Here is a 27,127-nt window from a genome sequence, read left to right on the forward strand (position 1 = left end):
TTGGGCTTCTGCCTATCACCCAGTCCCAAAAAGGCAACACCACATATTTTAGGGTTTTTTATGTCAATTTCTCACTACTGGAGTCTAAAATTTGTATGATATAATGCTGCATAAAGACACAAAGCTTAGGAGGTTAAAACAACAATTATTTATTTAGCTGAAATCTACAATTTTGACAGGACTCAACACAGAAGGCTTGTCTTTGCTCCATAGAGCACTGGCTGCAGTGGCTTGATTGGAGGATCCACTTCCAAGATGGTTCACTCATATGGCTGGCAGGTCGGTGGTGACTGCTAGCTGGAGCTAGCTGGAGCTGGAGCTCAAACAGGGCTTCAGGTTGGGGGCCTGTTTCTGTCCATATGGGACTCTCCACACAAACTGGTTTCCAAGACTGAGCATCTCAAAAGAACTAACTGGAGACTGCATCACTTTTTATGATCTATGGAAATCACATAGTATTACTTCAACTATAATCACAGGGCTGCCTAGATTCAAGAGAGAACAGAGATGCACCTTTCTCTATGAGGAAGGTCATTATCACATTGTAAGAGCAGTAGGACAGGAAATGTGGCCAACTTGGAGAATACAATGTATCACATATTAGATCAAATATCAGAGTGTATTGTTAGCACTTTACAACTTAGGGCATCATGTTAACCTAAATAGCATTCTGCTGCCTCATCTCAGTCTAGATAGTTGTTCTCAAAGGCTAGACCATAAACCAGTGGTGATTCATGACAAAAGTTCCATCATACATGGAAAAATGAGAGAAATATAAAAGTCCATAATAAAGCTTAATTTAGTCAATTTATTTTTTTTTAATTTAGTCAATTTAAAGGGCAGAGCCTTACAATGAAATCATTCCTTTCTTTTCTGATATCAAAATGTCTTTTATTAAATAATAGTAAGAGCAGATAGCAGCTGTTTTCTTAATAATGTCATATCAATCTTCTCCATTTTTTCACATTCTTCCAATCAAAATACGCAAGTCTCAGGAACCACTGTGTAGAGTTTACCACAGCACTGAATTTAGCCTTTGCTTGACCACTTCCCAAATAAAATGATTTAATTTACTAGTATGAAAACTGAAATAATAATTACTTTGTGGGTGTTCAGAACACACCCTACAGCTACCTATGTAATAGCTCAAACTCAAAGCATAAGGGCATTTTAATCCTCCTATCTATAGGAGCAACAGATCAATGCAACAACAGATTATAAGTACTATATCTCACATCAATGGAATCTTTGAAGTGAGATCCAGGAATCCCTTGGTAAGCACCAGGTTCACATGCCTAAAAAGTAGTGTGGCATTTAAGGTGAAGATCAGCAAACAGAAGGTTACAGGGGAAACTGGATATATAGTTGTGATGCTGCGTGTACATGCAGTTGGTCTACTGGAGGAGAGGGAGCTAAATGGAGCACTGGCATGAGCAAGATATGGAGAGAAGGGTTCAGGAGTTGTTTTTAGAAAGGTGAATAAGTTCTATAGATGAATGAAGACCAGTGAGCTCCATGAATAAAGTAGTGCCAAAAGAGAATTTATTCAACTGTTATTTACTAACTTACTATCATATAGGCTCTTGAGGTATGAAGAAAAACATTACAAATCCCTTACCCTCAAAAAGCTCACAATTCACATAGGGAGACAAACATGTGAACAATTAAATAGAATGTCTATGTGGCTATTAGCACTATGGTTGCCCTAAAAAGGGAGGGATCAGTGCTTCCTAACGCTGGGGATAGAAAAGACCATGGGATGGAGAATTACAGACTGCTTTGCCAAAGGTCAGAATTGGTGCTTTTCTTTCAGCTTTATTGAGGTATTACTGATATATAAAATTGTAAGATAGGACTGACTTTTGAGTAGTTTCCATTGCTGGAGGCAAGATGAAGAATAGGAGCTGGTGTCTTAGTTTGGGCTGCTATAACAAAAGACCATCAGCTGGGCACTTTATAAACAACATTTACTTCTTACAGTTCTGGAGGCTGGGAAGTCCAAGAACGTGGTGCCAGAAGATTCAGTGTCTGGTGAGAGCCCACCTCCTAGATGGCTGTCTTTTCTCTGTAACCTCACATGGTGCAAGGGGCAAGTAACTGTCTGGAGTTCTCTTTCATAAGGAGAGCCTAGTCCCATTCATGAGGGCCTTACCCTCATGAACATTTTTTAATCACCTCCCAAAGGCTCCACCTCCTAACATTATCACATTAGGTTTTAACATATGAATTTTTGGGGGATACTAGCACATTCAGACTGCAGAAGCTAGTGAAGGAGTTAGAAAAGGAGATTGTTAAGAAAGTAAAGTAACCATAATGACATAAAGGTGCCAATTAAGGAGTTTCCAGAGAACAATATTATAAACATCAAAAGTTTCAAGAAGTTTGAAGATAAGGACTGACAGATAAACAAAGGAGAGAGGGATTTATTTTGTACTAGGCATCTCCACAAGTGTCTAAGTCTTCTCTAGGAATCCTTTAAGTGAGATTCAGGAATCGTCTCCTAATTACCAGGACCACACACCTGGGACGTCATGTCATATTCAAGATCAAGGCTCAGAAAATGTAAAGTTAGAGCAGAAACAGTAAAAATGGCAACTAGCCTTGTCCCAAGTTACTACAGTGCTTAAAGGTAATGGACTTCTGGCAGCACGCAGCAGGAAAAAAACAGAGCAATCACGGACAGACCTTCTCTGTAGGGCTTCTCTGTAAATACCACTGGGTCTACCAGAGGGCAGTGACAACTACTCCCCTATTCTTTTGCTTAAGGCAACTGAAACTATTTGCTCATACATAAAAATGATCTCAAAACTTAAAAATTTGTGACACAAATTTAAAACAATGTAATCTCAAAACCATGATTGAGAAAGTGTCAACTGACAAGGAATTACTGAATTGTTTATTTCTTTTCCTTCTTCTCTATAGTGAAAAAAACTAGCTTTCAGGGTAGGACAAAAGAGAAAGTCATACGAACAACAAATAAATGTGGGGGTTTTTAAAAACATGTTCTTTCTATAAAAAATTTTTTTTTTACAAAATCAGAGTAATGGAAGGTTCAGTAATGGAAGGCTTAAAGGTAAACTAGGAAAAAAAAGACATTCCAAATCGCTAATAGGAAGTCAGCAATAATATTCAAAACCTAAGAAGTATAAAACAGAACAGACGGAAAGATAGCATGGAGCCCTATTAAGATATCTATATTACCAAACCTATAGAATAGGGGAAATCTAAGTGTTGGGGGGGAGCAGGGGAGGAGGGAGAGAGAGAGAGAGAGAGAGAAGAGGAGGCAGAGATTAAAGACAAATGAGAAATTTTTCATTAAAAGACTAAATCTCACCTCACAGGTACATTTTAATTTAGACATAAAAAGTAATTGTTACACAAGAAGAGGAGTGTGAATCTAAACCCCTCTTAACATTTCCTTGCTCCAGAATGGCATCCTATAGCTTTCCTTTGAAAGAGGGAGAACATAGTTTTCCTCTGGAAATAGCTAATATGTCTTTTTTTTTTTTTAAATAGAATTCCTCCATTTAATAGAATGCCTTAGTGACACAGAAAAATGTTGGATTCCCTATACAGATGTTAGAGCTTCCAAAGAGCTGTGGTGAGGGATTGGTACCCCAGAGCTCTCTGGAAAGAGCATGTGGAACTCATACGGAACTTCACTTGGAGCAGAGGCATGGCCACAGTGCCTGGACTTAAGCCATGCTGAATCGGGTAAAACAAAAGCAAGGTGATTTAATTTCATATTTAAACCTTTTTATAAAATCCCACATCTATTTTCTTAACTTCAATTGGCATATTGAATAAGTTTGCTTTTATAAATACTAGATGGAAGTGTGGTCTTTTATAAAATATATGTTCAGTAGGAGGTATGATCTTGATTTCTTTTCGGACCATGGCTTAGGCTACAGATTTGGCACTTTTCACTTGACCTGAAAGGAAGCAGATTTTAAAATTACACTTAATTAGTTTATAATATAAAATAAAAGTGGAGCCAGTTTTTAAAATAATTGGCATGAAATAAATGAGTATGTCCCAGCTTGAACCTTCATTAATTAAGCCTTGGTGTTGGTATGTCAATTCAAGAATTCTTCCCTACCTTTTTTTTTTAATATTTAAAGGTATGAGGTCACATTTCCCATATAATTGATACTATTATTCCTAATTCTGCTATTGAATAGAATAACTTTGAATAAACTGCTTAACCTCTCTGGTCTTCACTTTTCTTCATTGTAAAATGAGGAGGTCAATTCAGAGGTTCAATCAAGATCTAACACTTCTATAATATGAAGGCATAAGATACTGAGGTGCTTGGGGGGGGATGTAGGAGACCTGAAGAGAGAGGTGATTCTTCTTCAGAAATGAGAAGGGAAGCTGGGATGGGTGATGGGCCAGGCTAACAGTAGTAGTAGAACAGGGGAAGATGGTGGGAACCAAACTGAACCATCAATAATTCAAGTCTTAGGCATCTCACTCTTGGACTACACTAGTCTCACTCCCTCTAGGCTCTTCTTCATCCATTTTATAAGGAAAGCCATATTATTCACCCCTACTTAATCTTTCTTCTCTGCTACCTCAAAGCCTTTAATGGCAACCTTCTGCCCTGGAAATAAAGATCAAACTCAATATCCACATTCAAAAGAATGAGCTCACATCATATATAAAACATAACTCAAAATGGACCATAGAGCTAAATTAAAAGAGCTAAAACTACAAAACTCTTACAAAGAAAACATAAGAGTAGGTCTTGGTAACCTTAGATTAGGCAATGTTTCTTAGATATGAGACTGAAAGCATAAGCAACAGCAACAAAAAAATAGATACATTGGACTTCAAACTTAAAGTCTTTTTTGTCTCAAAGAACACAATTGAAATGAAAAGATAATCCACAGAATGGGAGAAAATATTTGCAAATCATATATCTGATAAGGGAGTACACTCCAAAATATGTAAAGACAAATCAACAATAAAAAGACAACCCAGTTTAAAAATGGGCAAAGGATTCAAATAGATACCTCTCCAAAGAAAATACACAAATGCCCAACAAGCACATAAAAAGATGTTTAACATCATTAGTAATTAAGGAAATGAAAATAAGGACTACATTAAGATAACACTTCACATCCACTAGGATGGCTAAATTTTTTTAAAAAGATAATAACAAATATTAGTGATGATGTAGAGAAATTGGAATCTTCATATACATTGCTTACTGGAAATAGTTCAGCAGTTCCTCAAACGATAGCCTAGCAATTCTCCCAAGAGAAATGAAAATGAGCAGTCACACAAATTTGTACATGAAAGTTCACAGCATTGTTACTTATAATAGCCAAAAGTATTATGAATATTGATCAACTAATGAATGGATAATTTTGAATTGGTACAATTGGAATATTATTCAGAAAGAAAGGAATACTGAAACATGTTCCAACATGGATGAACCTTGAAAACAATATGCTAAATGAAAGACTACAGATACAAAATGCCACAGATTGTATAATTCCATTTGTGAAATGTCCAGAATGGGCAAATCTATAGAAATAGAAAAGATTCGCTTATAGGAGGTGAGAGGTGATTGCCAATGTGGTTTCTTCTGGGAGTGGTAAAATGTTCTAAAATTAGATGGTGGTGTTGATTATATAACTCTGTAAAAATACTGAAAACCACGGAGTTGTGTATTTTTAAATAGTGAATTGTATAGCATAAGAATTATATCTCAATAAAGCTGACATTTCAAAAATTCTTAGGTATGCCTGCGACCAAGATTCTGATAGTGCACCTTCCCCATGGACAGGAAAGCATTTCCCCAACAGGCTTTTCAAAACACAGTTATGATATTGAAAGTGCTTTTTCAAATTTTGCCACTCCATCTCCTAAGAGGACATGCCTTCCTAGTTGAAAATCAAAGGCATAGTAAATTATATAAAATTAACGAGTAATGGTAATAATATTAAGACTAGCATTAGGGATCCCTGGGTGGCACAGCAGTTTGGCGCCTGCCTTTGGCCCAGGGCGCGATCCTGGAGACCTGGGATCGAATCCCATGTCGGGCTCCCGGTGCATGGAGCCTGCTTCTCCCTCTGCCTATGTCTCTGCCTCTCTCTCTCTCTCTCTCTCTCTCGTGACTATCATAAATAAATAAAAATTTAAAAAAAAGACTAGCATTAGACATTCTCTATAGAAATAATTCAGTTATTATTTTTATTCTTAATATTGAAATTGATAATAAACCTAGGGATTTATACCATACTTATATATGTGCTGGTAAAAGGTTAATGGCTACTTAATGAAGATTGTTAAAATCAGAATATATCAGAAATGACAACACTGAACCTTATCTTCATCTTATCTGATATTAAAACCATTTTCATCCAAAACTTACATGGTGTTGCCATTTTTGTGAAGATAGGAGTCACAATATCTTCCAATTGTTGTTTCTGCTCAGAAAGTTCGTTAATGGAAGCTTCCAAATGGGTTTCCAACCACTCATTTTTTATACGGCATGCAGTGAGGATGGTATTCTAGAGACAGAAACAAAGAATTTACTTTCCACTTGTTTCTTGAAAAATAAAACTCTATAGTATCTCTAAACTAGCACTGTGCAACAGAACTTTCTGTGATGATGGAAATGTGCTTTCTGTATTGTCCAATATAGTCACCATTTTGACATCTAGAGCCATTGAGTACTAGAAAAGTGTCTAGTCTGACTGAGGAACTGAATTTTTAATTTTATTTAATTTTAAATATTCTAATTTAAAGTAACTACATATGGCTAGTGGCTGCTATATTGGACAGCACAGCTCTAAAATAAGTGGAATGTTGTATATAATAAAACTCATAATCTAAGAGTCATGGAGTCTTGGGCCAGTACATGCCCTCTCCCTAATTCTTTAGTTTCATTGGGCCCTGTGATAAAGAGAAGTGTTTGCAAAGGTTGGAGAAGAACACATAGATGGTATGACCTGGATGCAACCCAACAGACAATGCTATTTTATTCCCTCTCAGATGGGTCAGAGGAGAAGAGTACAAGAAATGCAGAAAGAGCTCCATCTCACTGAAAATGTCTCATTTTGCATTGTAAAGGTATCTCTGCCCATGCACAGCAAACTGAGGGGGTCTGATTTAAGATATTTATTATTCTATGGTGTGTAATAAGAAAAAGAAGTGAATGCATTTATTGCATGGCCTGTCCATATTATAAAATAAGCAGTACTGTATGCAAACATATGTAGAATCAAGTAGAATTGGAAAAGTGTCTATATTATTAAAAGAAAAACAGCAGGGAATCCCTGGGTAGCTCAGCGGTTTAGCGCCTGCCTTCGGCCCAGAGCGTGATCCTGGCTGGAGTCCTGGAGTCCCTGCATGGAGCCTGCTTCTCCCTCTGCCTGTGTCTCTGCCTCTCTCTCTCTCTCCCTCTCTCTCTCTGTGTGTGTCTTTCATGAATAAATAAAATCTTTAAAAAAAAAAAAAAGCAAATTAAGGAATAATATGTAGTTTAAAAAAATAATATGTATACTGTAACCCCATTTTTATAAAAACAAAACCTTATAAAACTGTATGTGTGCATACATATGTTTATTAAGTGAAGGGATAAGTATGATGAAATTAACACAAGATTTTATCAGAACCCACAGGGTAGGGTAGTAAGACTAGAAATAAAAGAGAGAAAGCTATTAAGTTTGCTTTAGGCATTTCAATTTTATTCTAATTATTACTATATGTATGCAATATTTTCTAGTTTAAATAACCAAATATTTAAAAATTGAAATTAGAAAAGCCCTTATAGTAACTAGATAAGGCACTGTCCATGGCAGGAAATTTTTGTTTCTCAGATCTAATAGCTGCAATAGTTATTTTAATAAAATTTTGCCTATGTTTTGTTGGTTTCATAAGAGATTTTGTAAAGTGTTTCACAAACCACAAGTGAAATGTGTAATTTATCATGTTCTCAGACTTGGGGATGTCTTACACTTTTAGCAAAGCTAATTCTTTTCCATCAGAATTATAAGTGACAGGGAATTCACAGAACATCCTGTATAGAAATGGAAGAGATAATTTTTTTATTTGTTTTTAAGATTTATTTATTTATTTGAAAGAGTGAGAGCATACACGCAAACAGGGGGAGGGACATAGGGAGAAAGAGAGAATCTCAAGCAGACTCCCCAGTGAGCGTGGAGCCCTTCACAGGTCTTGATCCCACCACCCCGAAATCATGACCAGAGCTGAAATCAAGAGTCAGTCACCCAACTGACTGAACCACCCAGGCGCTCTGCAAGAGATAATTTAAAACCAAAACACATGTCTGGTACCTGGAGCATATCTTTTTAGTTTAACGTATATCCAAAGCAATAAACTAGTCCATATGCAGTACTTAGTATATGGTAAATGTGGGAAGTTGGCTTTACAATTAGCTATCTTTATGTTTGTGTATCTCTTTTTACCATTATGTAAAGTTTGATACATTAAAAAATATGTAATGTAGGGGATCCCTGGGTGGCGCAGCGGTTTGGCGCTTGCCTTTGGCCCAGGGCGCGATCCTGGAGACCCAGGATCGAATCCCACGTCGGGCTCCTGGTACATGAGCCTGCTTCTCCCTCTGCCTGTGTCTCTGCCTCTCTCTCTCTCTCTCTCTCTCTCTCTATCATAAATAAAAATTTAAAAAATATGTAATGTATATCTACATAGAAACTAAAATACGATGTATATGTAAGTTTTAAAGCAAAACTTAATAAGTATCAGTAGACCCTGCTAATCAACAGAATAACCAGAATATTGTCAGTAGTGCTAACGCAACTACTGTGCCGCCCCTAATTCATCCCCCTGTCCTCCTGCAAGAGATAATTACAATCTGTGTTTATAACTTCGCTTTTTTTTTTTAATAGTTTTACCCCATGTGTAGGAATCCCTAAACAATATAGTTTTATTTTGCTTGGTTTTGACATTCATGAAAATCTCTACAGTCTTTGGTGATTTTTTTTTCCTTCATTCATTCAACAATCCATTTCAAAAATGGATTCACATTTGGGTACGTGGGTGACGCATTCAGTTAAGCACCTCTCCCTTGGTTTCAGCTCCGGTCATGATCTTAGGATGGTGATCTCTGGGTCGTAAGATCAAGTCCCACATCAGGCTCCACACTCAGCATACAGAGTCTGCTTAAAACTCTCTCCCTCTCCCTCTGCCCCTCCCCCTTGCTTGTGCATTCTCTCTCTCTCTCAAAAAAAATAAATAATTTTTTTTAAAAAGTATTCATGTTGTTGAGTGTAATACTTAGCACATACATCTATATGTCACTCTTTAATATTATTACATTTAATTTTTATCAGTCTATCTCTTACTAGTAGTTTACTAAGGAAGAAGTAAAGGAAGGAAGAAGAGAGAAAGGGAGGGCAGGAGGAAAGTGGGAAGGGAGGGAAGGAGAAGACAGCAGTAAGGACCACCACCTACCTCTAGAGCATTAGTATAGAAATTAAAGATGTAAGGCAAAAATCTCAAAAGACTTCTGAACAAACAATAGTCAGAATGCAGTACCTTGTCTTCCTTAAAGAGTTTCCCTGGTCCCTTTTCTGTGTCTGTAACAGCTGTGGAGACCTTTGCAATATATTTTTTCAGAGCCAGTCTTGCATCTGAAGGAATACGACAATAAAATGCCAATAATAAGACAAAGACTAAAAGATATGCTCAACTACTTACAAGGTACTATTACATATTCAGAGTTTATAAATACTTTATAAATACTGTGTATAGAATGGGCACCTGGGTGCTCAATCAGTTAGGCATCTGCTTCAGCTTAGGTCATGATCCCAGGGTCCTGCAATTAAGTGCCCCCAGGACTGGGCTCTCTGTTCAGCAAGGAGTCTGCTTCTCATTTTCCCTTTGCCTGCCCCTGTCCTTGTGCTCTCTCCCTCACTTGCTCTCTCTCAAGTAAATACATTTTAAAATCTTAAAAGAAAAAAAAAGACTGTGTGCAGAAGATTTGTTAAGGTTATTTTCACTGAATTTCAAGATATATAATACTCAACTAGCACAGCACTTTGGGACACTCACTGTATTCCTAAAATTGTGCTAAAATTTTGAAGACAAATAAATATTAAATGTTATACCTGGGGCACCTGGGTGGCTCAGTTGGTTAAGCATCTGCCTTTAGCTCAGATTATGATCTCAGGGTCCTGGGATCAAGCCCCACACGGGGGCTCCCTGCTCAGTGGGGAGCCTGCTTCTCCCTCTCCCTCTGCTCCTCCTCTCCACTTACGCACTCGCATTCTCTCTCTCTCTCTCTCAAATAAATAAATCTTTTTAAAAAATGTGACACCTAATCCCAAAGAGACCATATTCATTAAAATATCTACTCTAGAGAAAAGAACAAAAAAATCATTCCCAATAGATAAGCTGTCACTTGCTTACCCTTTGTGATCCTTTAAAATAAATTCAAAAATATCTTTTATCTTTTTTTAAGTACTTATTTATTAAGTAATGTCTACACCCAACATGGGGTCTGAATCCATGATCAAGAGCTGCATGCCCCTCCAACTGAGCCAAGCAGGCACACAGCTTTTCTCTTTAAAAACAAAACAAAACAAAACAAAACAAAACACAGGGATGCCTGAGTGGCACAGTGGTTGAGTGTCTGCCTTTGGCTCAGGGTGTGATCCCCAGACCAGGGATTGAGTCCCGCCCGCATCAGGCTTCCTGCGGGGAGCTTGCTTCTCCCTCTGCCTATGTCTCTGCCTTTCCTTCTCTGTCTCTCATGAATAAATAAATAAAATCTTTTTTAAAAAGTTAAAAAAAGTTTAAAATAATTCCATTCATTATAGCACCCATAGTAATGTCATCACAAAATCTGCAAGAACTTTTTGAATAAAATTACACTTTGAGAAAAATACAAGACTCAAATAAATGGAAAGGCTTATCATATACCTAGATGGAACAACTGACTATTATAAATTATAGATTAGTCCCAAATTAACTTAAAGGTTGATGTATTTGCTTCCTGTGGCTGCTGTAACAAATTGCCACATATTTTGGTGGCTTATAACAACACAAATTTATTCTCTCACAGTTCTAGAGTCCAGAAGTTTGAAATCAACATCAATAGGCTAAAGTCAAGGTGTTGGCAAGGCTGATTCCTCCTGAGGGGCCTAAAGGGAAAACCCATCTTCTTGCCCTTTTCAACCTCTAGTAGTGACCTGTATCCTTGACTGGTAGCTCTTTCCTCCATCTTCAAAGTACATTAGGTCTCACCTTGATAATCCAGAATAATCTCCCCATCCTTAACTGAAGGATCTACAAAATCCCTTTTGCCATATGAAGTAACATTCACAAGTTCCAGGGATAATGACCTAGATATATTTGATAGCCATTTTTCAGCTCATCACAGCCTGCCCTCAAATTAACATCTATCCCACACACAAAATACATTTACCCCATCCCAACATCCAAAAATCTCAACCCATTACAACATCAACCCATGTCCAAATGCTCATCTAAATATCATCACTTCCAAAGTCTCAAATCTCATCATCTAAATCATCTAAACAAGCTATGGGTGACATTTTGGTGTGATCCATCATCCTGGAGTAAAATTCCTCTCCACCTGAAGACTTATGAGTTCTCCACTCCCAACATACAATGATGGGACAGGCACAGAATAAGAGTTGTAGACACTGCCATTCAGAAAGGGAGAAAGTGGAAGGAAAATGGAAATTATCAGTCCCAAGCAATTTTGAAATCCCACAGGGCAAATCCTATTAGCTGTCAAGACCTAGGAGTAACCCTTGTGGCAGAAGGCTCCATCCTCTTGACCTGTGGCTCCAGCCACAATCATCCTTTTTTAGAAAACATAGTGTGTGTTCGCAGCTGAATAGCTTCATCAGTCCACCTCCTGCCTCTATGGTTTTGGAAGTCCAGTAGGTTTTTTTCTTTTTGTTTTCTCTATCTTCCCTTTGTTCAAATTGACAACATTCTTACTGGTATAACATTTTCAAAAAATGCTGTGAGTATCCTGCAGACCACAGAGACTCATTCCATTAAACAAGAGGCTCCTCCACGGGTCATTGGATAATCCCATTTCTATTTCTGACATCTGCTAAGATAATTGAGGGGAGCCATAAATTACACACCCAATCTCTTCAACATCCACAAAACACTGTCCAGCCACATCCTTGCTTTTTCTCCAGAACATACTTTCCCAACAGTGAATCTCCTAATACTAGCACTTCTACTACCTGGATAGGCTGAGAATTTCCCAAATCATCAAGTCCCATTTCCCTTTTACATAACAGTTTTTTCCTCAATTTATCTTCTCCCCCTCACATTTTACTATAAGCAACAAGAAGAAACCAGGTCATGCTTTCAACACTTTGCTTGGAAATCCCTTTAGCTGAATGTCCAAGTTCCCCACTTACAAGTTCTGCTTCTGACATAAGGACAGGACAGGATTCAGCCCAGCTCTCTGCCATGATTGTCCTTCATCTATTTTCTACTAACATGCTCCTCATTTCCTTTTGAGCCTCACCAGCAGCATCCCTAACATCTGTGTTTCTATCAACAGTTTGCTCAAGGTGACCTACCTTTTTCTATTTTGCACCTCAAAACTCTTCCAACTACTCATTACCCAAATCCAAAGCTACTTCCACTTTCAAGTATTTGTTACAGCTGCACCTCAATTCCAGGTGCCAAAATCTGTATTAGTTTCCTATGGCTACTAAAACAAATGATCAGACTTGATGTCTTAAGACACTAATGTATTATTTTACACTTCTAGGTGCCAGAAGTCTGAGATTGGTTTCACTGGACTAAAGTCAAGCATAGACAGGGCTGACTCCTACTAGAGGCCTGAAGGGAAAACCTATCTCTTGTCTTTTTCAGCTTCTAGCAATTTTCTGTTTTCTTCAGATTATGGCCCCTCCCAAGACCTTCAAAGTACACGGTGCCACTCTCTGCTTCTAGTCACATCACTTTCTTGTCATGTCAAACATCTATTTCCTTCTCATAAGGACATTTGTGATTATACTTAGAGGCCAGCAGGAGAATCTCTCAATCTCCAAATCCTTAATCATATCTGCAAAGTCCATTTTGCCTTATAACATTCACAAGTTCCAGAAATTAGGACCTGGATATCTTTGGGGGCCCTTACCCAGCCTACCATGATCAGCATACACAATCTCATGAAACTTCACAAAGGAGTTTTTGAGAGACTTAAAAAGATCACTCTACAGAGGAAGATGGTAGCAGAATAGAACCACCCTAGGCTCACCTTGTCCCACAAATACAGCTAGATAACAATCATCCTAAATACCTAAGAAATGAACCTGAAGACTGACAGAACAAATTCTATGACTAAAGCAAGAAAAGAGGCCACACTGAAGAAGGCGGTGGCAGAGACTTAGACAAAGTGCCAAGATGGAAGAATTCACCCCACATGAAAGATCAAGATAAAGTCACAGAGATCTAAGCGAAACATAAGTAACGTGTCTGATGGCGAATTTAAAGCAACATCATAAGGATACTCATTGGACTTGAGAAAAGAATGGAAGACTTCAGGGAGACCCCTAACACTGAAATAATAGGGTTAAAAAGAATCTGTCAGAAATGAGAAATGCAATCGTTGAGATTGGAAACAGGCTTGAGACAATGGACACAAAGCTAGAAGAAACATAAGAGTTAGTGATATAGAAGACAAAATAATGGAAAATAAGGAAGCTGAACAAAAGACAGAAAGAATTATGGAACATGAGAATAGACTTAGGGGACTGAGTGACTCCATCAAAAGTAAAACATCTGGATTACAGGTCCTATAAAAAGAGAGGGATAAGGGGGGGGGGAATTTATTTGAAGAAATAATAATAGAAAACTTCCCTAATCTGGGAAAGGAAACATCTATCCAGATCCAGGAGGCATAGAGAACTCCCACCAACATCGACAAAAGCAGGCCAACATCAAGACATTGTAATTAAATTTGCAAAATACAGTGATAAAGAAAAAATCTTGGGGCACCTGGGTGGCTCAGTGACTTAAGCATCTGCCTTTGGCTCAGGTCATGATCCCACGGTCCTGCAATTGAGTCCCACATCAGGCTCCTTGCTCTGCAGGGAATCTGCTTCCCCCTCTCCCTGCCATTCCCCCTCCTTATGCTCTCTCTATCTCTCTCAAATTAAATAAATAAAATATTTTTAAAAACAAAAAAAGAAAAATAGAAAAAATATTAAAAGCAGCAGGACAAAAGAAGTCCTTAACTTGCAAGGGAAGACCTGTAAGGGAGGCTACAGATTTCTCAACAAAAACATGGCAAGCCAGAAAGGAGTGGCATGATATATTCAAAGTGCTGATTGGGAAAAATATGTAGTCAAGAATATTCTATCCAGCAAGGCTATCATTCAGAAGAGAAGGAAAGAAAAACTAAAGGAGTTTGTGACCACTAAACCAGCACTGCAAGAAATATTAAAGGGGACTCTTTGAGTGGAAAGGAAAAACTAAAAGTGGCAAAGAAAAGAAAGAAGCAGAGAAAATCTCCAGAAACAATGACAAAACAAGTAATAAAATGGCACTAAATATAAATCTATCAATAATTACTCTAAATGGAGATGCCTGGGTGGCTCAGCTGATTGCCTTCAGTTCAGCGCGTGATCCTGGGGTTCCAGGATTGAGTCCCACATGGGGCTCCTTGCATGGAGCCTGCTTCTCCCTCTGCCTATGTCTCTGCCTCTCTCTGTGTCTCTCATGAATAAACAAATAAAAATCTTTAAAAAAAAAAGAATTACTCTGAATGTAAATGGACTAAATGCTCCAATAAAAAAAACATAGGGTATCAGAATGAATATAAAAAAATCTATATGCTGCCTACAAGAGAAACCTGTAGATTGAAAGTGAGGGGATGGTAAACGATTTATCATGCCAATGCATGTCAAAAGAGAGCCAGAGTAGCAATACTTATATGGAAAACTAGGCTTTAAAATGAAGACTGTAACAAGAGATGAAGAAGGGCACTGTATCATAACAAAGGGGATAAATCAACAAGAAGACCTAATAATTATAAATATGTATGCATCCAGTATGGGTGCACCCAAATACATAAAACAATAACAAACATAGGAGCTAATTGATGATAATACAATAATAGCATGGGACTTTAACACCCCTTTTACATCAATGCACACGTCATCTAAACAGAAATACAACAAGGAGATAATGGCTTCAAATGACATACTGGACCAGATGGAATTAACAGACATATTCAGAACATTCCATCCTAAAACAGCAGACTACATATTTTTTTCAAGTGCACATGGTATAGTCTCCAGAATAGATCACATACTGAGTCACAAATCAGGACTCTACAAGTACAAAAAGACTGAGATCATACCATGTATATTTTCTGACTACAATACTATGAAACTGACGTCAACCACAAGAAAAATTTGGAAAGATCACAAATACACAGAGGCTAAACAACATGCTACTAAACGATGAATGAGTCAACCAGGAAATCAAAGAAGAAATTTAAAAAATACATGGAAACACATGAAAATGAAAACACAATGGTCCAAAATATCTGGGATGCAGCAAAAGCAGTCCTGAGAGAGAAATATACAGCAATACAAGCCTATCTCAAGAAACAAAAATCTCAAAAAGAAAAAAAAAAAAATCTCAAATAAACAACCTAACCTTACACCTAAAGGAGCTAGAGAAAAAAAAAAAAGAAAGGAAGCCCAAAGCCAGCAGAAAGAAGAAAATAATAAGGATTAGAGCAGGAATAAATGATATGGAAGCTATAAAAAACACAATAAAACAAATCAATGAAACCAGGAGTTCATTTTTTCAAAGAATTAAAATTTATAACCCCAGACTTATCAAAAAGAAAAGGACCCAAATAAATAAACTCATGAACAAGAGAGGAGAAATAATAACCAACACCACAGAAATACAATTATAAGAGAAGAGTATGAAAAACTATATCCCAACAAATTGGACAACCTAAAAGAAATGGATAAATTCCTAGAAACATATAAACTACCAAAACTAAAATGAGAAGAAATAGAAAACTTGAACAGACCCATAACAGCAAAAAAACTGAATCAGTAATAAAAACTCCCAATAAACAAAAGTCCAGTGCCAAATAGCTTCACAAATTCTACTAAATATTTAAAGAGGAGTTAATACCTATTCTTCTCAAACTATTCCAAAAAAAAACAGAAAAGAAAAACCAAATTTATTCTATGAGGCCAGCATTACTGATGCCAAAACCAGATAAAGACTCCCCTAAAATGAAAACTATAGGCCAATATCCTTGATGAACATGGATGCAAAAGTTCTCAATAAAATCCTAGCAAACAGAACCCAACAGTACATTAAAAGAATCACTCACTACCACCAATCATGGCCTCATAGAATAAATTTGGAAGTTTTCCTTTATTTTCTATCTTTTCTTTAAATGTTTTGTAGAATTTGTGAACAAATCAAGTGAGATTTATTCCTGGGCTGCAAGAGTGATTCAATATTTGCAAATCAATCAATGTGATATACCACATTAATAAAAGGATAAGAATCATATGATCCTGGGTGCATAAAAAGCATTTAACAAAGTACAACATCCATTCATGATAAAAACTCTCAACAAAGTAGGGCTAGTGGGAAAAAAAACTCAGCATAATAAAGGCCACATATGAAAACCTACAACTAGTATCATGGGAAAAAACTAAGAGCTTTTTCTTTATGGTCAGGAACATGACAAGGATGTCTACTATCACCACTGTTATTTAACATAGTACTGGAAGTCCTAGCCACAGCAATCAGACAGCAAAAAGAAATGAAAGGCATCCAAATTGGCACAGAGGAGTCAAACTTTAACTATCTGCAGATGACAACATACTCTCTAGAGAAAAGACTGCACCAAAAATTGCTAGAACTGATACACGAATTCTGAAAATTCATAGGATACCAAAACAATATCCAGAAATCTCTTGTATTTCTATACACCAATAATGAAGCTGCAGAAAGACAAATTAAGGAATAAATCCCATTTACAGCTGTACCAAAAACCATTAGATATCTAGAAATAAACCTAACCAAAGAGGTGAAAGACCAGTACTCTGAAAACTATAAAGCACTGATGGGAGAAATTGAGGATGCCACAAATAAATAGAAAAACATTCCATTCTCATGGAATAGAAGAACAAATATTGTTAAAATGTCTATACTACCCAAAGTGATCTACACATTTAATGCAATCCCTATCAAAATACCAACAGAGCTAGAACAAACAATCCTAAAATTTGTATGGAACCATGAAAGATCCTGAATAGCCAAAGTAACCTTAAAAAAGAAAAGCAAAGTTGGAAACATCACAATTCTCGACTTCAGGTTATATTATAAAATAGTATGGTACTGGCACAAAAATAGACACACAGATCAGTAGAACACAATAGAAAACTCAGAAATGAACCCAAAATTATATGATCAATTAATCTTTGACAAAGGAATGAATAGTCAATAGAAAAAAGACAGTCTCCTCAACAAATGGTGCTGGGAAAACTGGACAGCAATATGCAAAAGAATAAAACTGGACCACTTTCTTACCCCGTAAACAAAAATAACTTCAAAATGGATGAAAGACCTAAATGTAAGTCAGGAAACCAGTAAAACTCTAGAGGAGAGCATAGGCAGTAACCTCTTTGACGTTGGCTATAGCAACTTCTTACTAGACACATCACCAGAGGCAAGGGAAACAAAAGCAAAAATAAACTATTTGGACTTCGTCAAGATAAAAAGCTTTTGCAGAGGGAAGGAAACAATCAACAAAACTAAAAGGCAGCCTATGGAATGGGGGAAGATATTTGCAATTAACATCTCTGATAAACAGTACCCAAAATCTGTACAAACTTATCAAAGCTAATACCCAAAAAACATGAAGACATGAACAGACATTTCTCCAAAAACGCATCTAGATGGCCAACAGGCACATGAAAAGATGCTCCATATCACTCATCATCAGGAAAATACAAATCAAAGCCACAATGAGATACCACCACCACACACCTGTCAGAATGACTAAAATTAACAACACAAGAAACAACAGGTGTTGGTGAGAACGTGGAGAAAGGGGAACCCTCCTACACTGTTGATGGGAATGCAAACTGGTGCAGCCACTCTGACAAACACTATGGAGGTTCCTCAGGAAATTAAAAATAGAACTACTCTATGACCAAGCAATGCAGTACTAGGTATTTACCCAAAGAATACAATACTAATTCAAAGGGATATATGTGCACCCGGATGTTTATGGCAGCATTATCTACAACAGCCAAACTACAGAAACAGCCCAACTATCTATCACCTGATAGACAACTATACTGACGTGGTGTGTGTGTGTGTGTGTGTGTGTATATATACACATATAAATATATATGTGTATATATACGTATATATATATTTCATTATATATACAATGAAATATTATTTAACCTTAAAAAAGAATGTAATCTTGTCATTTGCAAGGATGTGGATGGAGCTAGAGAGTATTATGCTAAGCGAAATAAGTCAATCAGAAAAAGAAAATGCCATATGATTTTGCTTCTATGTGGAATTTAAGAAACAAAATAAGGGAGCAAAGGGGAAAAAAGAGAGAGACAAACCAAGAAATGACTCTTAACTATAGAGAACAAGCTGATGGTTACCAGAGGGAAGGTGGTTAGGGGGATGGATGAAATAGGTGATGGGGACTGAGTAGAGTGTTTGTCGGGATAAGCACTGGGTATTATGGGGAGTGCTGAATCACTAAATTGTACATCAGAAACTAATATACACTGTATGAAAAAAACAAACAAAAAAATAATATACACTGTATGTTAACTGGAATTGAAATAAAAACTTAAAAAAAAATCACTGTAACACTCAACTGTGTCATCTGTAGTACCTAAGCCTCATTTATCTATATGTAAAGTGGACATAATAAAGGAGGTCAAATTCAGACCCACATCGGGAACAGTTTTTTTGTTTTTTTTTTGTGTTTGTTTGTTTTTTAAGTAGACTCCATGCCCAGCATGGAGCCCAACACAGAATTCAAAACATACAACTCTGAGATCAAGACCCAAGCCAAGATCAAGAGTTGGGACATTCGACCAAGCCACCCAGATGCTCTGGGAGTAATATTCATGTATAGGAACCAGTTAACTACTATTCTTGCTTCCAGCTCTTCACAGCTTCAAATCCATCATTCACATTGCAAGCAAAATTAATTCCTAAACTTGAATCCAAGGTTTAGATTTTGGCTCCACTATTTGGGTAACCTAGAGTTGGTGGTAGTTGCAGAATTCCAATACAGGCTGGAGGAATTAGTCAAAAGATGAGACTAAAGGACTTGTCATGAAACTGCATTTGTATAACAAGCACACTGATTTTATTGAGAACATATGTTTATTTGGAGGGCTTGGTAGAGAAAGGAGTTTATTCCAGCATCCTCTTAATGCCACCATACCCATATAGTGTATTCAGGCTGCTATAGCAAAACACCACCGACTGGGTAGATTACAAACAATAGAAATTCATTTCTCACAGATCTGGAGACTGAGAAATCCAAGATCAAGGCAACAACATGATTGTGGTCTGATGAGAGCCCTCTTCTTCATAGCTGGAACCTTCTCACTATGTCTTCACATGGTGAAAGGGGCTAGGAAGCTCTGTGGGAACTCTTATAAGGATGCTAATCTTATTCGTGAGGGTTCCACCCTCATATCCTAAGCACCTCCCAAAGGCCTTACCCCTCCTAATTAACTATCACATTGGGCATTAGTATTCAACATATGAATTGGGAGTGGGGGGAACACATTCAGACCACAGTAATACCTTAACCTCTCTATGTTTCACCTATAAAATGGAAGCATTATAGTACAGTCCTCATAGGATTGTTGTAAGGACTAAACAAAATGAAGTATGATGCATTCAAGTGCCTGGGACACAGTAAACCACCCAGTAAGTTTATTACGTCACTCCTCTCCTCAAAACTCTACAAATGACTCTCTACTGACTACTGAATAAAACACAGAGCCCTCAGATATCCATCTAGCCACAAAGTACCTTTCTAACTCTGTCCCTTCCAACAGTCATCCAGAGAGTCTACTCATTATTTACAGAGGAACATTGCTACCTGTCAACATGGCTCACTCTTTCAGTTCCTCAGGTCTCTGCTCAGACATTAGTTTATCAGAGTAGGTCTTTCCTGCTTGCCCTCCATAAAGGAACATACATTCACTCATTCACTTGCTGGCAACTTTATAACCCCCTTACCACTCTACTCTTAGTAGCACTTCATAAATCTATAGATTTAGACAGGTGTATTTTGTGGGTCTCCCTACCAGAAAGTAGGAACATAAACTTCAGGAACATAAAGATTCTAGTTTTGCACCAGGTCGTGCATATACTCTCAGGTCCTAGAACAGTATTAGCACACAGAGGTACTCAATAAATATTTGCTATATAAATGTTGACAAAGAATTTCTCTATTATGTTTCCTCGACCTAAGATGCCCTCTCTGCATTGCCATCTTCTAAAATTCTACTCATTCCTCAAAGCTTACTCAAATACTATTCTATGAAATTTCTGATTTCCCCAAGTAGAACCCATTGCTCTTACAACCATTACTCGATTATAGTTTGAGCTAGCTCTAGTTTAGTCTGTCTTGTAATTTTTACTATCTTGTTTTTTGCTTCTACCTGTAGATTGTAAGCTCATTAAAGGCAGGGTCCATGTCTTATCTTTTTATCACCCATACCAAATTTCCCACCCCTCACCCACTATCTGACAGTACCACATTGCCACCAAAGGGACATAGGTTAAAGGAGGAAGGGACTCAATATTTGCTTAACTATTTAAAGGGAAGGACATTCCAGAGTGAAAAAAAATAGAAGCAGATGCTAAATTGTGTGAAATGGTATGGCTGTAGCAACTTTTTAAGTAGATATAAAACTGCCATACCTCAGAAAGCTTGAAGGAGGTATAGGTAAATTATTTCCACAAAAACTCTGTTAATATGATTACAGAATTTATTAGCAAGCAAAATATTAGTAAAGTCTTTATTTTTCAGAAAAGGGAGAAAGTTCAAAACATTCTAGAAAAAGGCGAGGAAAAATACCCCTAAAACACCCAGTAAGAGTACCTGGCTGGCTCAGTTGGTGGAGCATGCAACCCTTACTCTTGGGGTTGTGAGTTCAAGCCCCATGTTGGGTGTAGAAATTACTCAAAAATACAAGAAAGAAAAGAAAAGAAAGAAAAGAAAAGAAAAGAAGAAAAGAAAAGAAAAGAAAAGAAAAGGAAAGAAAAGAAAAGAAAAGGAAAGAAAAAAGAAACCCAGTAATTGGCTAGGTGACACCTTTTAGTTCCAATGTAGTTCTTTATGACATCACTAAATTTATCCCTGAATCACTATGACTGATGATGTTATATCATTATAACATCATCAATGTATATTTGCTGACTAGGATCTTAAATGTTGAGTGGAGCACCATATTAACTGATTCCCAGAGCAATCCTGCTCTGTGACCAATTTTTTGGCTATCGATTTTTTTTCCCCAATTGCGAAGGATGTCCATTCAAGGACTATCCCTGACATTTTCTCTGTTGTTTATCTGCTTCCTTAGGGAGAGCTTCTGCATTTGTGATGGAACAATCTGGACAAAGGTCGGATGGGAGATTTTTCCAGAAGAAATGCATTATCTGAAAGTTAAGCCTTCTCCATCTCACTGTCTACCTTACCCTCTGGACAAACTATGCTGTAATTTTGCTAATATGGATATATTTCAGGGTTCTTTACATCTCCTTTATATTTTAGTACAAGCTCTCTTTTTAATCTTGTCTGTTTTATCTGTGCATTACCTGTGGATGAAATGGAAAAAACATCAAAAAAAGGTGAATTAGTAATGCAAATAGTAATAGTTATAAAATACTTAGGACTTTAAAACATAAGATTATCAGCTTCTTTGAGGGAAAGTAGCATGTCTTATTTCTCTTTGTAACACCTCCTTGCCCCCCACCACTCACCCTTCAACATGTAGTACAGTATCTTGCACATACTAGGGGCTCAACAAATGTGTATTGAATTAGAAAGTCCTTAATATAGTTCATCCTCTCTCAAGTTACAAAATATATCAGGAATGTAGTAAGCAATAATGAGTAGAATGGGTAGGAGATGACATTATCTGTCTGGGGCCATAGGTATAAGTCATTCAATCTTTCTCCACTGCCTCATCCATAAAATGAAATATCTGGATGAAAGATCTGTTAAGTCCTTTCCAGATCTATCTGAGAAAGATAAATATGTCAAAGTTACATATATTTTCCTTTTTTAAATAGACTGTAAACTAATTTCTAATGTTAGGATAATTTTCTGGGAAATGGTACTCTTAAACTAATTTCCCATTTTGCCAATGGCACTGTATTTTGAGGCAATCTTAAAAGCTCATTGACCTTCACAAGAATTAGATATTTATAAAATTACTATGATTTGATTGCATTATACATTGAGGCTGCTTAGTAAGGAGAAAACATTTAACTAATATTCAAGTAATTTCTTTCAGCAGAATGCTCTTATAAAAAGCACATATTAAATGCTTGTTGATGGTGAGAATGATTGCTATAAATTTATAAGGGAGCATATACAAAAGAGCATTTCTTCTGCATTTACACCTTTCTTCTACAGTAACCTTTCTTTTATATAGATAATATGTAGTGTTTAGAGTTTAATGTACATATCTAGAAAACAAATGTAATTTGAACTACAGTAAGAAAAAAATCTGTAATATCATCTTTTTCTTCTTTTAGCTGAAAAAAACAGCCTCCACAGATACATTTGGTAATGACCTGGAAAATCAGTCCATCTATGACATTGATCAAATACTCTGCCGGCTGGTGGCCACAACATCAATGATGACCAAGTACCTGAATCAGGTGTCCCATCATCCTCCAGCTAAGAAAGTCAAGCACCGAAAACTAAAGAGGAAGAAGTATGAAGGAGGAGAAGGAGCCAGGGGATACTAGACCTATCCATGTGCAAATGTAGCTCAGTTCAATATGAAGATTACACAAGAAATCTGTTGAGACAACTCATGTAAGGATAAAAATGGTTCTTTGAGAGCCTTTGTAATTTTTTTTTGTCACAAACTTTACTGAATCTTTCCAAAGAAGTATGGGTTGAAAAATTATTCCCATTCAGCTAAAACAGCATCCATACTTACTAAAGTACCAAGAAAAAGATTGTATACAATCACTTCTTCATGTTTAAGTGTTTTTTTCTTTTTTGTGTGTTAGATTACTAATCATTAACCAAAATTAGAATAGAATCTTGATTTAGTGTTTCAATAAATCTCTGATTTAAATATTTGTGAAGTGCCTGGATAGCTCAGTGCCTATTTCCTAATCTCAGCTCAGGTTTTGATTTCAGATCTCAGCTCAGGTTTTGATTTCAGCGTCATGAGTTCAAGCACCGTGGGCATGGAGCCTATGATAGATAGATAGACAGATAGATAAATAGATAAAATTAATTTGTGATTTTTCTTACTTTCCCGAACAGATTTTTTGGCCACACAAAAAATTTTAATTTCCCATCTCAGATTACTAAAATAGTATGGAAATATTAAGAAAAAGAATAATTTTTTTTAAGTATGAATTTTTTTGGGATCCTTGGGTTACTCAGTGGTTGAACGTCTGCCTTCAGCTCAGGGTGTGATCCTGGGGTCCTGGGATTGAGTCCCATATCAGGCCCCCTGCACGGAGCCTGCTTCTCCCTCTGCCTATGTCTCTGCCTCTCTTTGTGTCTCTCATGAATAAATAAATAAAATCTAAAAAATAAAAGTAAAAATAAAAGTATAAAATTTTCCATTTTCATTATGGCAAATGGTGAATTAAGTATTAATATTTTTAAAATATCAGGCTTTGGTTGATAAGGTACCTCAATTTTTAGAACATACTCCATACATTTGTTGATCAGCCACCTCAATTTTTATAAGTACGGTGACCATATTTTTTTCCAAACAAATTGGGAGACTTATCTGAGGAATAGGACATAAGATTTGATTTAAAACATGTTGAAAATGCCAGAAAAACATATTTCCCATAATACCTAAGGGAGGAAAAAGCTTTTGAAAAACAATTCTTTAAAAAAAATTATTGAAACAGTCATAATTCTACAATCTTTACAAGTAATAGAATAGTGCCTGCATAGGTTACTGTGGATTATTAAGTTTATTTATGATTCCATTTTCCAGACTCTCCTCCTTACTTCTAATCTCCCTTAGCACAACCCTACTCGTACATCTCCAAAAATGTTTCTTCCAACCCTTTGGAGTTCTGACCTGTTAACCAATTCCCTCTAAAAGAACACTGATACAAATTTATTTTAATGGGAACTCTTGAAAAGTCTCCAAATCTCAAAAATCCAAAGAAATTGATCTTTAATAGCGGAATTATCAACAGTGTGGAGGAGACTCTTTTTAGGGTAGGTATTGGAGTAGACAGGCTTTAAACAGGATGCCTGGCCAACTGTCTGGAAACTTAGAGACCTGTCCCATGAGCATTCCCAAACAAACCCATAAGAAGCTGGATTAAACCAGACAGGCCCAAGACAAAGAAGGTGAGAAACCCTGATCAGGTAATGAAGAAAATATGCAAAACTCTGCTCCCAAGAAATCCCCTCCCCAAGTAATGAATATTCCACCCTCTAGTTAAGAGCTGTCAATAAAAGATAGAGACCCAAAGCTAGGGCATGCAGCTCTCCCTTGAGCTCACCTACGCTCATATCTCAAGAATATACTCTCACTTTAATAAACTTTCCTACTTGCACCACTCAATCGTTGTGGTTGGTCTGTTCTTGACACCAAGAGCCTTTGTGATGATATCCCGGGAATGGGTGAGGCAGAGGCCTCCGGGCCAGGAAATCTTCCCAGTTCATCTGGCAACATAAGGAGTCTTTAATCACTTAAACCTCTCCAGGTGACTCCTACTCTAATTACTAGAATAAGAAATAGCAGTGGTTTAAACTCTCTTTAGGCTGAATTAAACAAATGTTAAGTGTTTCCTTAAGTAGTTTGTGTTTTTGACATTCCACAGCTACATTACAATGAAGCTCCAATCCTTACAATTCTATCACTGATCTGAAAACAGAATATTAGTTTATAGTACTGTAGTCTCCTTTTATCTCAATTATTAGTAAATGTTATGTATAATACCCCTAAGAATGTAAGGAGCCAAACTAAACATGGATATTAGGAAAAAGGAAACCACTGGAACTCCACACCCATAAGTTCCAAACTGTTCCTTTTCAGAAAAGTTACAGTAAAATTTGTCCCTGGTTTGTGTTTTTTTAAGTACTATGGGTCATTCTTCAAAAATGGATTTTAAATTACACAATGTGAATTTCAGCTATAATAGCTATTCATGGGAGGTCAATTAAATTTGTTATTTTCTTTTTACTTACAGATCTAACCATGAAATTGAAAGTATTCTTAGAAATATTGCCCTAGAAAACATTTAAGACAAGTGGACAATTATCTGTAAAATAATCCACAAGGTATATAACTCACCTTTTTCTTCCCAAATGTGCTATTTTCCTCCAATTTCCTTTATCTGTTCTCCCAGTCCTTTCTCATTTTACTGATAAGCAAGTTCCTTATTGCTACCAGATGAATCTTCCTAAATACCACTTTCATCTTCTTCCTTTTCTACATAAAACCTTTCAGTGGCTCCCAATTGCAACAAAAATGAAATGAAAACACCTTAGCCTGGCATTTCAGCGTATAATCTGGCTGTAATAACAGCAGTAGCATTTTTCAGGTGCTGATCACACACCAGGCCTTGTGGGAAGTGCTTTGTATCATCTTATTTCATTCCTCACAACAATCCCCAAAAGGTTAGGAACTATTATTGGATCCTTTTTTCTGGAAAATAAACTAAGGTTTAAAGAATTTAAGTACCTTGTCCAGGGTCACATAGGTTTCAAGTGGAGACACCAATATTTAAACTCCAGCAATTTGATTCAAAAGCCCATGTACTTTCTCTTTTATGATTCCACCTGTGCTGTAGCCTACCTTGGCAAATTATGACTTGCTATTCTACTAAGGCAGTCTCATCACTCTCCTCCCAATTTGCCACATTCATTCCCAACCCTCAGCCTGTGCTCACACCCTGTCCCCTTCTATTCTATTAAGATCCTACCCATTCTACAAGGCCCAGCTCAACTCCAATATGCTCGAACTTCATATTCTCCGACCACCCCATAGCATGGACCACCTCCTCTGCTAATTTTAACCCTTAATTATAGTCTTTCTGGTATTATGTCTATAGCTTATCATCCCTCACCTAACAAATGTCCAGAGGGCAGGAACAACCAGTTGTACCTACAATAATGCTATTATCATGGTTGGCATTTAATAAATGCTTGCTGACAGCATAAATGCGGAGAACTATGCAAAATGAACACTGTGAACTTCACAAGTACTATTTTTTTAACCAGTGTGTGTACACATACATAGTTACGCAGGTATTATCTCCCTGGAATCTCTAAGCTATGTTCTCTACAGGATTGTGTAAATGCATTAAGCAAAATATCACTAAAACTCAAAATAGCACATAGCTTTTGACCTGTGAAGCATTAACATACGTGCAGAAAAGTGCAAAAAATTATAAATGTACAGTTCAATGAATTTTCACAAATGAATACACCATGTAACCAACCAGTTACCAGATCAAGAAAGGACATTGGGGCAGCCCGGGTGGCTCAGCGGTTTAGCGCCGCCTTCAGCCCAGGGCAGGATCCTGGAGACCCAGGATCGAGTCCCACGTCGGGCTCCCTGCATGGAGCCTGCTTCTCCCTCTGCCTGTGTCTCTGCCTCTCTCTGTCTATCATAAATAAATAAATATTAAAAAAAAAGAAAGGACATTGTACCCTAGAAGTTCCCCTCATGCCAGAAAGGTAACTGCTATTCTGATTTCTAATACTATAGATTAATTTTTCCTGGAAAGTCTTTTTATTTTTTTTATTTTTTATTTATTTTTTTAATTTATGATAGTCACACACAGAGAGAGAGAGGCAGAGACACAGGCAGAGGGAGAAGCAGGCTCCATGCACCGGGAGCCCGACGTGGGA

The 27,127-nt window shown here is 37.0% G+C and overlaps 2 protein-coding genes across 8 annotated transcripts in view; one reads left to right on the forward strand and one right to left on the reverse strand.

Annotated features, from left to right (window-relative positions):
• Nucleotides 1-125: 125 nt before the first annotated feature.
• Nucleotides 126-27,127, reverse strand: part of ANKRD45 (ankyrin repeat domain 45) — a 51,084-nt gene continuing 24,082 nt past the window's right edge. For 5 of the 7 annotated variants that reach the window (XM_072830659.1, XM_072830664.1, XM_072830660.1 and 2 more), the window contains 3 exons: nucleotides 9,532-9,626; nucleotides 6,383-6,521; nucleotides 126-3,932 (listed from right to left, as the gene is read on the reverse strand). In XM_072830659.1, coding sequence (XP_072686760.1) covers nucleotides 3,901-3,932; nucleotides 6,383-6,521; nucleotides 9,532-9,626 — 266 coding nt within the window. In that variant the 3' untranslated portion in view covers nucleotides 126-3,900. Of the gene's footprint in view, nucleotides 3,933-6,382; nucleotides 6,522-9,531; nucleotides 9,627-23,098; nucleotides 24,935-27,127 lie in introns of those variants that run through there. The other 2 variants (XM_072830662.1, XM_072830663.1) reach the window with 2 other exon arrangements.
• Nucleotides 21,443-23,100, forward strand: TEX50 (testis expressed 50). Its single transcript, XM_072830667.1, has 2 exons — nucleotides 21,443-21,897; nucleotides 22,810-23,100. Exons 1-2 carry the CDS (start codon nucleotides 21,574-21,576, stop codon nucleotides 23,023-23,025), a joined length of 540 nt encoding a protein of 179 aa, XP_072686768.1. The 5' UTR covers nucleotides 21,443-21,573; the 3' UTR covers nucleotides 23,026-23,100.

The sequence above is a fragment of the Canis lupus genome, chromosome 6, assembly GCF_048164855.1.
Source record: "Canis lupus baileyi chromosome 6, mCanLup2.hap1, whole genome shotgun sequence".
Lineage (NCBI taxonomy): Eukaryota > Metazoa > Chordata > Mammalia > Carnivora > Canidae > Canis > Canis lupus.